The 14,333-nt window shown below is 41.9% G+C and overlaps 1 protein-coding gene across 9 annotated transcripts in view; it reads left to right on the top strand.

The window, feature by feature from the left end:
• The window catches only part of TRIM9 (tripartite motif containing 9), a 112,520-nt gene that overhangs the window by 83,154 nt on the left and 15,033 nt on the right, over window positions 1-14,333 (top strand). For 7 of the 9 annotated variants that reach the window (XM_043556134.1, XM_043556137.1, XM_043556135.1 and 4 more), the window contains exons 6-7: window positions 4,146-4,303; window positions 5,497-5,635. In XM_043556134.1, the coding sequence (XP_043412069.1) occupies window positions 4,146-4,303; window positions 5,497-5,635 (297 nt within the window). The remainder of the gene's footprint in view (window positions 1-4,145; window positions 4,304-5,496; window positions 5,636-14,333) is intronic. The other 2 variants (XM_043556136.1, XM_043556130.1) reach the window with 1 other exon arrangement.

Here is a 14,333-nt window from a genome sequence, read left to right as displayed (position 1 = left end):
GGTTGAGCACACATGCTGACTCACATGTAATTTGTTCATGCATGTGATCTGTTCATGGTTTGGAGGCCTGAAATGCTTGTCCTCAAAACCTACGTTCACATTTCTCTTTAACAGTGTACGAATGAGAGCTTTGCAGAAATGGTTTGTTGTCCCTCTAAAGTCTATATTTTACTCAGATGCCACTCGTATAGTTCAGCTACCGTAAAAAGGAGTGACAGTCCACCAAGGACATTCAGACAAGATGATTCAGTAGACTTGCATTCCCAACCACTGTAGCTCTTATGGTGAAATATTTTTCTTTTCTTTCTTTCTTTCTTTCTTTCTTTCTTTCTTTCTTTCTTTCTTTCTTTCTTTCTCTTTCTTTCTTTCTTTCTTTTCTTCCTTCCTTCCTTTCTTTCTTTCTTTCCTTCTTTGTTTCTTTCCTTCTTTGTTTCTTTCTTTCTGCAATTTTTTCAAGTATAGTTGACACACAATGTTACATTAGTTTCAGATGAACAACATAGCCATTTGACCAACTGATACATTATGCTATGTATGGTGAAATATTTCCTTAATTATACCAGCAAGTCTTGGAGAACTTTCTCATGGATGTTACAGGAAGCAAAAAGAAACATTCCTCCTGGAATTAGGCTGGGGACTTCCCTGTAGTACACTATTACTACACACGGGTGTAGTGCAATGTAAACATACAGCCCCTGGAGCCAGTCTGCTTGGCTTCAAATCCTGGCTTTCCCACTTGGGTAGGAGCCATGAAAACTTTCTGTGTTTCAGTTTCCTCTTCTACACAATAGACATAATAATGGTACCCATTACTGTCGGGGTGCTGTGAAAATTACACGAGTGACTACACGGAAAGCCTCTCACCACACTTTCAGGCATTCAGTAAGTGCTCGAAAAGCAGCCCCTGCCATTATTTTTCATGTCCAGTGCGGGAGGCCATATGTCCTCACATGTCCTCATCACAGTCCTATGACCTTTCACAGAGGAATTCTGCCTAGTTGTGAGTGTTCACAATCTGAAGGATCTGGAAGAAAAAAATTAAATGATTATTAAAAAAAAACGTAAGCTATAATCTGAACTAGAATAGCCATTTGAAAACTTTAAGAAGACACTGTTGCAGAATTTCATTTTGAGCCCAGGCTCCCCTAGTCCCCTTCAAGGAGGTCAGTAAGAACAGCTGTTCCTTGTAACTAAGAAGAGAATTTTCAGCCAGAGGCTTCGTTTTATGGTTAACAAAAATGCTGGGGCGCCTGGGTGGCGCAGTCGGTTGGGCGTCCGACTTCAGCCAGGTCACGATCTCGCGGTCCGTGAGTTCGAGCCCCGCGTCGGGCTCTGGGCTGATGGCTCAGAGCCTGGAGCCTGTTTCTGATTCTGTGTCCCCCTCTCTCTGTGCCCCTCCCCCGTTCATGCTCTGTCTCTCTCTGTCCCAAAAATAAAATAAAACGTTGAAAAAAAAAAATTAAAAAAAAAAATGCTAAGCAATAGTCTTCTGATCAGGGCAGGGGAAACTAGTTCTTTAGGAAAAACATAAACATCCAAGAATGATCGTGAAAGTGTTAAGATTGAGATGGCTACAGCATCCCAGTGACGCAGTTTTAATAAAATAAAACTTTTCTTAGAGTTCAGCCCAGGAACCGTGATGCTATCCATTTCCAAAACACAAATAATAAGTTAATTTGAAAATACTTTGGATTCTTATAGTCCATTTGTTTTATACCTAATAAAGTGAAATAGGGTAATATAACACCCACTATAAAATCTGTTTTGCTAAAATGTCAGCCTTCATCTTTACTAATGAGGCTGTAATTTTGTCACATTTGCCTTTTATAGGCAACATCACTTTGGAGTAAATAAGGAAACAGAAAAAATAATTTGAAGCACATCGAGAAATAGATTTAGACATGCAAATGTTTCTGTGGTCCTTCATTTTCCTCTCTCTCTCTCCTCCCTCTCCCTCCCTCCCTCCTTCTCTTCCTCAGCTTGATCTTTTGTTTGCTTATTTGTTTAAATCTGGACAATATTAAAATCTAAAGATTAGTGACTGGTTAGACTTTTTATTATCTTTCTGGTCTTTTAAAGTGTATCCGCTGAGGATTACAAATGAAGTTCCCATGTTTTAATTACACATGACACCATGTGTTTCAATTAATCTGTTAATTATACCTATGCCTATACAAGGAAATCTGAGTTTCTTATCAGAGACATTGCAAGCATTTGCATGATTCAAGTTGAAACTATCTTGTGATGTTATTCTTTGATTTGAAAATTGATGAAATGTAAGCTGCCTGAAACATGAACAAAGGGAAAATGAAGACTGATAGGGCAGTTAATGAAATAAAGAAAGTCCAAGGAATTATTTTATGGTAGGCGCTGATTAATGAGGATGACTAACAGCAAATATCCCTGGGGAGAATCATTCCATGTCTCCAGAAGCCCTTTGAAGAACAGGTTGCTCAAACTTATTATAATCTACTCCACTGTTAATATGTTAAAATTTATTGTTTTTATAAGCAAAAACCTTTTAATGACAAAGTAGCTCCCTATTACATGATAACCTAAAGCTAGCCCTCCAATTACAACTGTTAGGTGATGCCTGTTTATATGTAGATGATCATGAAGAGTTACATCTTTTCTCTCCTCCCCTTCCCATCCAGTCCTGTAGTCTATTTCTTGAACAAGGCAATGAATTCATTTCCTCTCCTCCATTTCCAGATGTTCTGGGACCTCCGAGGTTGCAGAAGCCACTGGTCTCTCCTAAGACCAACCGAACTCCATGCCATTGAAACCTGAAACGTGATTTCCCTTCCTAAACTCACCACCTTATTATCTGCTCATAATTTTGATTTAATTATGTTTGACCTAGTCACTCAGGCATGGTTTTATTGTATCTCAGTCTTTTCTTAGGTATAATTGACCTGCCTCACCTTCCCATTTCTTGTGTTATGGTCACTGCCTGTGTTTTCTAGGTTGTCTACCATAGAACCTGCTTCTTAAACTGCTATTAAATAAGCCATCTTTTTGGTTGAGGTGATGGCAGGGAGCATGTAACTCAATGCGTGACACAGAGTCCAATCTTGGTACAGCATACCAGGTGCTCTACAATTAACATTTGTTCACTTAAATGTCCCTGGGTGTGGTCCAAACTGTTCCCTCCTGTTGTTAAAGTGCTTTAAAGATTAATGTTTTGTTGCTGAAAAATATTTGAAGCAGTTCATAAAAACATTGTTTCCAAATACATATACTGAGTTTATATATTAAGAACTGGGATTATGTGTTACCTAACATTTCCACGTCTTTGTGTCTGAACCCTCAACCACTCTGCCGTTTTAAGTAATAGAAAAGACTCTCAGCTCAAAATGGGGACAGGGGCATGTTGTGACTAGTAATACTGTGGCAGATTCTCACAAAGTCACGAGGACACCTTGACCCTCCCCTGCCAGGCCCCTTCTGCTCCCATACTACTCTCCAGGCTCACAGTTGGCGGTTCTATGCCCGCGGAAAGAGTGAACTTGAGCTAGCATAGCTACCTTGAAAGAATGAGGTCAAGTTCCTCAGAAGTTTCGAAATGGCAAAAATCACTGTTTTTGTGTCACTTGGCACCAAATTTTCAAAAGCCACTGTTATAACTACTTAATGCACACAAGACTTGAGTAGAATCACTGGTTTAAAAACAAAACAAAACAAAAAAAGGATAGAACCTTAGAAGGACGATGGTTTCAGAGCTACTGCTCGGAAGGCAGTTCCAAGTTTATAAACTGGGGGGTCAAGGCACAGAACAAATTTTATGATAAAATTTTCAGCCATGTTATGAGTTAAATAGACTTTAGCGGTCTGGACTGGAAACCCATCCCCCATGTAAAACGTTTCCCTTGGGGATGATGTCTTCAGTCCTCAAGGGGGCGAGAACAGAGCAGTTGTCTCCCCTCCAGTTAAGGTAGTAAGCCCCACCACGAGCTTGGGAGAAGGCAGCACGGCAGCTCAGGAATCATCCCCACTCCTGGAGACTCCAGAAGGGATCCAGTTCAGGTCGTCCCTGGGCCAGCTACTTAGTGGAGCCACGTGTTGATCAGGGGGATGTTAACATTCTGAGACACTGAAATGTTTGCAGCTCAACAGAAACCAGGGTCACACTAATTTCTGTTTAGCTTCCTCTCCAGTCCCAGCAACCCCCATCCTGCAGCTGGAGGAGTGTTGCACTCACAACAACAGCGCCACACTGTCCTGGAAACAGCCACCTCTGTCCACGGTGCCTGCGGAAGGCTACATTCTGGAGCTGGATGACGGCAACGGTGGTCAGTTTCGGGTAAGCAGAGAACCTGCTACTTGTCAACCAAAGCCACTGACCACCTCAGAGAGCCCACCATGGGGTCTCAGGCCAAGCTTCCCCATCTCTCCTAGAGCCAGACCATCCTGGCAGGGCCTGCCTGCCCTTCAACTGAGGCTTGTGTTCTCCTTGAACCATTAAAGATGGATGATGGAGTCTCTGAGTATAAACTGCCCTACGCTTCTTCAGAGAAAGCAGATGCAGTGCTGTAAGCTCTGGGGTCAGACTGCGTGCACCCATATCCGGACTCTACCATTTAGCTGTGTGACTGCCCATTTCTCGCCTCGTTGAGCCCTCGGGACCCCCTCATTTGGAAAATGAGGATAATATTAACATGTACCTTATGCATTTTTGTTAAGAGTCAATTAGACAACCCGTATGCAATTCTCAGCGTGCCAGGATCCCCAACCCCAATCGTGTTAGTATCCCACCAGACAGTCGTCATTTTAAGGCTGTGCTTGGAATACAAATTATTTTTACTCATTACATCAGCATAATGTTGCAAAGCATACAGCTAAAGAGGGAGGCACTTGCCTAACCTATGCTAAAGATGCATTATGCTACGGTTTATTTTAAGCCTTTGAAATGTCATTCTTCCTCCAGCCCCTGTTTCCTCCCCCTTCCCTCTGTACCACGATAAAACCGATATTCCTGTGACTTTGAGGGTAGTCTTTGTGACAGTGTCTGAAATTACCAGTGGAGTTATAAACATAGTAGAGACCACCCTCGTGTTTCCAAACCAGTTTTTAAAAATCTCACGGAAGGGTAAAGAGCTCGGGAGGTATAACATATTTATAAACGCCAAGTTAATAATAGTATGCATAATGCTAACTAAAGCACCCGGTTTTAATTTTTTAAGCCCTAGCCACTAGTAAGTGGCATTCATTAAGGTGTGAGGCCCATGCTAAATGTAAGGCACTGTGTCAATTTGCACACATGACCCCCATATATGCTCAGATAGCAACCTCATAAAGTGGGCATTACTGTCCCCGTTTTACAGATGAGGACACTGAGACGCAACAAGGTCAATTAAATGGCCTAAGATCTCACAGGATTTGAACCAGATCAGGCTGACACTAAAATGCTTGCTCCTAACCTCTGAGCGACAGTGCCTCCCCAGCCCCTCACGGGAGATGGTGTTAAACGGTGGCCCGTTATTTGTTGACCCTCAGGAAGTGTATGTTGGAAAGGAGACGATGTGCACCGTGGACGGTCTTCACTTCAACAGCACATACAACGCTCGCATCAAGGCCTTCAACAAAACAGGAGTCAGCCAGTACAGCAAGACCCTGGTCCTCCAAACGTCTGAGGGTAAGGCCCTTCAGCAGTATCCCTCAGAGCGAGAACTTCGAGGCATCTAAAATGGCTGGCAAGCCCGGAGGTAACCCCACCACTGCCCACATTCTCAAGTGTTTCCATGACTTGCTCTGCATTCTGGCACAAGGCCGCTGTTCCTCTCCTGCCGTTAGAGAGCCCATGGTATGTGGATGTGATCAAACCAAAGAGTCCACAGCAGCAGTTCAAATGGCCTGGGGCGTCGGCTTCCTTTGATAACATTCTAAATAAGCTGCAGTTGAAGAAGCTGAAAAATGAAGGCCTGAATGTCCCCCCCGGTGTGTGACACAAATGTATCTAGGCTCTAGGGCAGGCTCCCATTCTCCACGATACACATCACTTGCCAGTTTTGTCCAGATGATTCTAAATTGCTTTGTAGTGCTTGCTTGTTTCTGAGGGTGGGACCGAGGGTCTTTCCAGCTGTGGATTTGTGTGACTGAACATGTTTCCAGTGGGTGTGGGTGCTAGAGCTGTTCAGAGAGGGCCTGTTGGCCACTCCTGGCTTCCCCAGCACGGACCGCTTCCATCTCACCCAAAGCCGAGGCCGGCGGCGCCTGGACTGAGGCTTCCTGTGGGCACCAAACAGGAAGTGACCAGCAACTCCGCATTACCTCGCCATTTTCACCTTTGCCCGTCCCTCTAGGCTTGGTCAGGCCACCTTAGGTCCACCACACAAGGTCACTCTCTAGCGAACACTCGCTTCTTGGCTGTACTGTAAATAGTTTGGCCATCAAAGACAAGCCATTCCCCTCGGAAGAGGGGCTTGAATTTGATGACCGGGTATAACCTCTGAGGCTTTTAACATTTTCATTTTAAAAGCAATCACAGCACATGAAATTAAACCTATGAAGAGGTATTTGTGGTTGGTGCCAAAGCATTTTCAGACCCCCTGGGTGTCATTTTAATCACAGAAGTGACCCCCCACCGGCATTCCCCCATGACCTCTGTCTGCAGAACTATAATTGTGTTGATTTTGTTCAAATTCAAGATGTTAGCTAAAAGAACTGTGGTGGTGTTTTTTTCCCACATCCCACAGACCTTGGCATGTGCCAGCCACCCTTAAAATGGTTCACATGGTTAAAAACAAGCACAACTTCAAATCCCACAGCAAGGTTGGCAGGTCCCTAGCCATACAAACCGTGCCTGGGGAGCAGGGGTAAGTCTGTGAGGGACGGTATCCGAAGGGAAGGATTCGCTGAAGGGAAAATGGCCGCGTGACCTATTCCCGTCGGGTTATGGGGATGTGGCCGCGACAGCCTCCCGAATGATCACGTTAGCAACTTCTCTCTGGGATGACCTATCCGCTTGAGAGCAGTTGCCTCTTTTCCCAAAGCACCATGCTAAATGCTAAAGCCCTCAAGAGTTGCCTCGATGCAGGGCAGAAGGCCCTTCCCGATGATGGCCTCGTTTCCCACGTGCGTACCAGGCATACAAGGCGGTTTGACTGAAGAGTGAAGTGCATGCCAGCAGAGCAGGGAGCCAGTTTGCAGCAATGTTGCTAATATGTGTCATGAGACCTCCTATTTCTACTCATACTCCATCATGGAAATCATATTCTTCTGCTAAAATCAGTTATTAGCATAGCAGCTTGAGCATTCACGTTTCTCTTTTCATCCTGCAGGAGGATGTAGTTTCTCAGTTTCTCTTAATGTTCATAAGATTATGGTGTCTAATAAATTCCAGGATTGGAACTGCGATCCCCGTCACAGAACTGGGGGTCATTTTCTAAAAGAAACTAACGGAACAAGTCCTCTTCCAACAAAGAAACTGTACTGTAGAAATTAATTTCCTCCATGAATTTTATATATTGTGTACAAATATAAGGTATGTATCTAAATACAAAGAAAACCTTATCATCTTGTAGATATCAGTATTCTCTGTTACTGCCCAGAAGTGATTTTCTCATGATGAAATAAAGTTCACACACATACTTTCTCCATAACTTGGGTTTGTTCTATTTGTTTCTCCCTCATTCTAATCCATTCAAATGGTGAGACAAGGTTTAGAAAGCAAGAAAAAAAATATCATGAATGGCCAATGAAAAAGAAAAAAAAGATTTGATCAACCTTGTAATGATAGAGAAAACCTAGAGAATTAAAGAGTCATATGTAGATATATATATATGTGTGTGTGTATACATATACATATATATGTATGTGTATACATATACATATACGTATATATGTATATGTGTATATATACACACACACATATATATATATATATTGTTTTTTTTTTAGAAATCAGTGAGAAAAATGCCGTTGACAGAGGTCAGTACATTGACTGAACTTATATTATCCTCTATTAATCTTACTTCCTACAGCTCCTGGAAAGGTTTGCTTTGGAAAACATTTTTTTTTCTTTGCTGCTATTGGGGGTGATGTGGTGGTTCGTTTTGGCTTTCTATTGTAACAAATCTTGTGCGGTCTTCGTAGCAAGAGCTAACCCCTTTCCAAGTTTCAAAACAAAAATCTGTATTACAGAAGGGTATTATTTCATATGTGATAGCAAGTCTGACTTGTATTTACATGCATTTAGTCCGAGGTTTAAATCACTTATCACTTATACTGTTCGAACTGTCATAAAACCATCTGCTGACTTACAGGTAACATTATTCAGGGGAGATCACATGTCCACATTGTTAGAAATGCTGACCATTTTTTCTGACAGCAATTCTGTGTATTTATTGGGCAGTGTTTGGTAAATGTTCAGTGTCTGTTACGTTGTGAGTTTAGAGGGTTGAGTAGATGACGTCCCTGCTTTCATGAGCTTACAGTCTAGGAAGAGAGATGGTCCTTAAAAAAACAGACACACGGCTAGTTATGTACATACAAGTTATTATAAACCCTGGGAAGGAAGGAAAAAGGACTAGTAGGAAGACATAATTTGTATGCGGCGGGGGGGGGGGGGGGGGGGGTGGGGGGAGGCGGGGAATTCATCAGGAAAACAATGAAAATAATGTAATTCAATGGAAATGATAAAGAATGTGTTATTAAAAGAGACAAGGAAAGGAAAATGCATTATTGGATGAATTCAAATGTGGTTAGTTCCCTGAAAGCAGAGTTCTTGGAAAGATACCTAAAACAGCCATGCAAATAAAGCCAGTTGCAGATCTAAACCAAATTACCCCCCAACTGAAGAAGAAATACAACTGTAAGCAATTAAGAATCTTTATGAAATTTTAAAATAAGGCCCACAACCCCAGTTGTATATATTTTTAAAGTAACCCATTTAATAGACACCATGGCTGTGTCACAGTCTTTGAAACCATCTGCAAAAGAGTATCCATTATGTAATAGGGCCTTGTTCCTACTAGAGTTCTGGGGCTTATTCTGTGTGGGAGACTCCTCCTGAAACAAAAAAAAATTTTCTAGGCAAGGCTGAGAACAGAATAGGAAAACCTCCTATTGATCTTTCCCTATTTTCCCTTTACCTAACTAAACAGACTTACCTTTTTCTTTTTCTTTAATCTGGAGAGAAAATGAAATAGACCGAAGGTAACATTCCTGGGGCTCAAATAACTACTAACTGGCTGAAATGAGAGGGTCTCTCTCTGACCCACCTCTCAGAGGAGAGAATTGCGAGCGAATTGCTTCACACAGTCTGAGCATAGGTGGGAGTCCTTCAGGGAAATTAGAACATGAAGGGTGGCACTCTTTACTCAGTATATACTCTCCAACACAAATCTTTATGTAAAAAGATTATCTTCCTTAGACAAATTCTTAGAATTAGAATTATTGGACCAAGGAGTAGGAACATTTTTAAGGCCCTTGATCTGTGTTTCTAAATTGCTTTCCAGATAGATTTTACACCAGAAATGTATGAGCCATTCCGTTTTTTAAAATCACCTTACTTCTATTTGGAGTTTAATTTCAACTAACAAGCAGCCCCCTAAAAGTAAGTGTTTCTCAAACACGGCTTTTGAAATTTATATTTTCATGGAAATAATATCTCAATTGTTTTACATCTAAGAGCTACATGAAATATGTTACAACATATTGCAGGGAAAATGAATATAATCTAAAAAGGAGAGAAGACTTCCCAGAGAGTAGAGAGACAGAAATCCAAACACAGGGAATAACTGTATGCAAGGCAAAAACTTCAAAGTCTGCCTTGAGCTGGCTATGATAAAGAAACCTCACTCATTCAAAAGCATTAATTGAGCACCGCAATTTTGTCAGGCACTGTGCTGGGCCCAGGGTCACAAAGATGCATGAGACATGGCCCCTGCCCTGGAGTTTATAGGCTCCACCCCTCCTCCCTCCTGAACTCCATGGCACCTGACTCAAGAGTGCCTGAAAACTATGGTATCTCACCTTTCTAGAACTAAGATATCCACCCTGAAATCTAGATGGTCATCTTACAATCAAGAAGTGACAATGACCTCTTACTGGCAAAAAAAAAAAGGTGGGGGGGGGGGCGGGCAACAAAGTTCAGGTGTAGACACTCCTGTGTCTTTACAGCAGGGCCCCTGGTCTCCCTCAGTTCTTGCTTAGTCTTACTTTACACAAGTCCGAGAGCTCCTTGACCCAGCTGGGAAGACCACAGCAGACTAGGATCTTCACATTAGAAGAGACAAGAAGGGTTGGTGATCAGGGAAGGTAACAGAAAACTGAGAACAGACCCGGAGGAGGGGGGAGTCAAAAGAGAGCATTCTGTGGCTTGGGTTCTGATTAAGAAAGAAAGCATACATGAATTTTAAAAATATTTCCATCTAACATTTAAAAGTACATTATCTGGAACCCTTCATAATGAACATTAGGTGTCTCTCAGAAGGCTTTATGGGATCACAGTACAAAATACACTGAGAAAACTATTGGAATAAACTGCCTCATTTCTACATTGTCCAGTAAAAGAGTCCATGAAAAATGACAGCAACATGACAGCCAGCAAGTATTTTTAGGAGACTGAAATCCAGTGGAGGAATTGTATAAAAACTATCCATTCTATGTTTCATTCTAAGCTTCTGAGGAAAAACTAGGAATTTTTTTCTGTTCACTCTAAGACAGCTATTTAGATTCCAGACTACACCTTCGTACCCACTGCTAATGTAATGTCTAAACCCTTCTCCTGTTCTGTTGCTGCAATATTCCAGATTTACCCTGTGTATTAATTCCCTGTTGCTGCTCTAACAAATTACTACACTCTTAGTAGCTTAAAACAGCACACATTTATGACCTTACAGTTCTGGAGGTCAGAATCCTAAGTGGATTTCACAGCAGAGATGCATTCCTTCAGGTAGTTCTAGAGGACAATCTGTTCTCTCTCCTCTTCCAGCTTCTAGAAACCACCTGTATTCCTTGGCTCCTGGCCCCTTCCCCCATCTGCAAAGCTAGCAGTGTAGCATCTTTGAATCTCTTCCTGACTCTGAACCTCCTGTTTCCCTTTTATAAGGAGCCCTGTGATTATCTTGGGCCCATCTGGATAATCTCTCCATCTCAAAATCCCTAACATAATGATATCTGTGAAGTGCTTTTTGACAGTAAGGTAATGTATTCACAGATTCCAAGGACTGGAATCCTACTACACTCTAGGAGAAAGTATTAGCATTATTATCTCACACTGCATTTGGGAAAACTGAGCCTTCCAGAGGTTAAGTGATATGTCAAACCCGGGCCTTTGGCCAGCAATGCCCAGTGTAGTGCACTCTGGTGCTGACATTAGAACAGTGCTATTTGCGCTCAACCAAAAGGGAGGAAAGAGGGAACCCTATCCTAAATCTGTTTGCTAAGGGTGTGAAACATCTTGTCAAAATGCAACAGCATTGCGTAGCTGTCTCATGTATTCATCCAGAAACCCCAGCCAGAAATGGACTTTAACACTTTCAAACAGTCATGTTAGAATTTTGGTGAAAAAAATAACATTTGTCCTTTAAGAAGGAGGTGTGAAGAGGCTGTCCTTTCCAACGTCATATCCAAGCTCCTACTCAAGTCCTGTCCTTTTCTTCTGTCTCTGCATTTCCACTAGCTCCCCCCTCTTTCCTCCCCAGAGTGAGTGCTTCCCTAGAGAGGCCCTTCTCCTCTGTTGGTACTAGAGTATGCTCTTGGCTGGCAGTGACAGGTGGCTGCTTGGGGGAAAAAAAGGAATGTCAGAGTCACCTTTTCAAGGTCCTTGAAAGATCCTACCAAATGAGGTCTGGGTCTTGGAGCTCTTGTGTGGTTGAAACCACAGAGCCATCTCTTAACAAAAGCTCTCAGCCCTCCAGATTTCAATTGTGAGAAAATTAGAGAGAAGGTAAATAGTGATAGAGAATCAGTCTTTAGAGGCATTTTCTTGGCTGAATGTCCACAGGAGCCATTTCCTCAACACTTTTCAGGATTGTCTTGTGTAATGATAATAAAAGGGTGAAGATTCTTAAAATTACATCTTAGAAAATGCTTTCTAAAAGAGGGCATAGAAGATGTTATTCATAACATTAAAATGTCTATCCCCCCGCCCCCGCATTGGATTGTTACCATCATACTCCCCCTTCCAATGTGATAGCTCCTTCTCCTGCACATTAAAGGAAATAATCCAAAGAATATTCAGTGGTAGAAATAGAATATGACCCCAGAGTAGCCCCAGATGCATCTGTCCAGAATCTCTTTGCAGATATTTTATAGTGACTTTGGACCAATGTAAGTACTGCACTCTTAAATCCTGATGTCTTGAACCGCCGGCCCCCCTCCACCCCAGAGAAGCTGTAACCTTGTGAGGGAAAAGGACCCTCATCTGATCTCAGAAGAACAACAACAGGAAACTCTCTGCTCACCCACTCCCCATGACCAAAATCCCAAAGGGGAGGATGATGTGTTTGCCTTTCAATCCCTAACCACCCCAGTCCCCAAAACTGCTCCGTTTAGAGAAGAAAGATTCACCCTCACGCAGTATGGTGCAGGATTTGGAGAATGATATATTAGGTTCATCTGCACAAAGCCTGGCCACCTCTGAGACCACTGGCATGTGCCCATGGCCTGTGGCATAGACTTTACCTTTTTGTGCATTTCCAAGGCACAAAAGAGAAACAATGGCCTTGTCACTCCCAAGGTATTATTCCCCAAGAATTGATCCTGCCTAGGTCCCTATCATGTCCTACCACAACTGGCAGTGTGACTTGGGATGTGTCCCTTAACTTCTCTGGACTTTAGGGGTTTTTGCTTTGTGGTTGTTGTATTTGGGAAGGGGGGTGGGGAGGCTTCTTGGTTTAGGGGGGTGGTTTTGTTTTTGTTTTTGTCTCCAAAACTAGAGACTTAGAGCAGATAACCTATAAGTTCTTTACAATCTGTACCCCTGGTTTTCTTATATGGTTTCTGTCTTCAAAAGTACTTGTGAAATCTGTTAACTGTTTCAGAAAATGCTATGAACAGGCATAGACACCTCCCCCTCCTCCAAGGGTCTTAATAGGTCTTAAAGATCTGCCTATGATACTGAGAATTCAACAATAATAGAAAATAGTTGATAAAGGGTCATATAGGGAGAAGTATATTGTCCACTGGAGACATTTTTTACTATGCCTCTGCTTTATTTCTCCTCACTCAGAGCATCAGAGCTCCCAAAACATTATTTAGTTAGAAGAATGTGCATTTCCAGGACAAAATCCTCAAGGTAGGTAAATCATACTTGAACAAATTCGGGTCGATATTACAAAATCCAAAGTGAGAAGCATGATAGGTTTCAGAACCCAGAAAAGAGAGATACATTGTTCCTCTCAATGTTGACAACATGCATGATATCCCAGGGAATTCCCTGAATTTTTCCATAGAACTGAATTGGATCCAGACCCTGTCTTTGGTTTTGGGGAATATGCTTTGCAGTTGACACTCTGGAGAGCAGTTTAGTCCTTTGGGATCTTTTGTATCTATTTGAAATATAGGAATTTTTGGTTCTTCTGGTGTTAGTTACTTATAAATAGCTCCATGATATAATTCTAAATTGGAGTGGAGATTTGATGACAAAGTACGCAATTGTCCCAGGAGTGGTAAGAGACTATTTCATTTCTTCTCTGAGAAGGAATTTTTCAAAACATATTTGCTTCTCACTTCCCAGTTGCAATTAATGCCACACTTAAGAGAGCTTAAATACCACCTTTCATTGTAAGTTATGTGCCAGTTGGACCTAATTGTGACTTTGGATGCTTATTAGATCATTTGAGGAATCTCAGCCTCCTTCATTCATTTCTTTGTCTCCTAAAGAAGGCAATTATTTTACAGATGGTTTATAATTGAACTGAAACTCATGTTTAATGCCATTTGTGCAGTTCTTACTGACATATCCTGCCTTTCTGTGCTTTGAAATATAACTGTCTTGTCAGCCCAGCACCCAAGGGCTGTCCAAGTTATGAAGCTGTTTGCTACCAGACAAAAAGATGACCAAGAATTCTACCAGTCACAAAGAAAGCTGGATTAGCATACACTGTCATAAGGAAGACCTGTCAGTTTGCTTTTCCTCTTTGAATTCCAAAAATAATACGTCAAAGACTGATGAGAAATATTTCTAAAATATTCTACCACACTACAGAAATCTTTCGTACTCTGTACATGTTGGAATCAGTCAAGACATTCTACCTCTAGAAGATTTTCTCTAAATTATTATTTTTCCTGTGGTCAGTTCTCCTGCCAACTTCATGTTTCATAGCTGCTCAGTTTTAATACAATGTCTGCCACACGGTAGGTGTTCGGTAAATGTTAACTAATGA

Source organism: Prionailurus bengalensis, chromosome B3 (assembly GCF_016509475.1).
Source record: "Prionailurus bengalensis isolate Pbe53 chromosome B3, Fcat_Pben_1.1_paternal_pri, whole genome shotgun sequence".
In the NCBI taxonomy this organism is placed as follows: Eukaryota; Metazoa; Chordata; class Mammalia; order Carnivora; family Felidae; genus Prionailurus; species Prionailurus bengalensis.
This window is presented reverse-complemented; position numbering and strand designations above follow the sequence as displayed.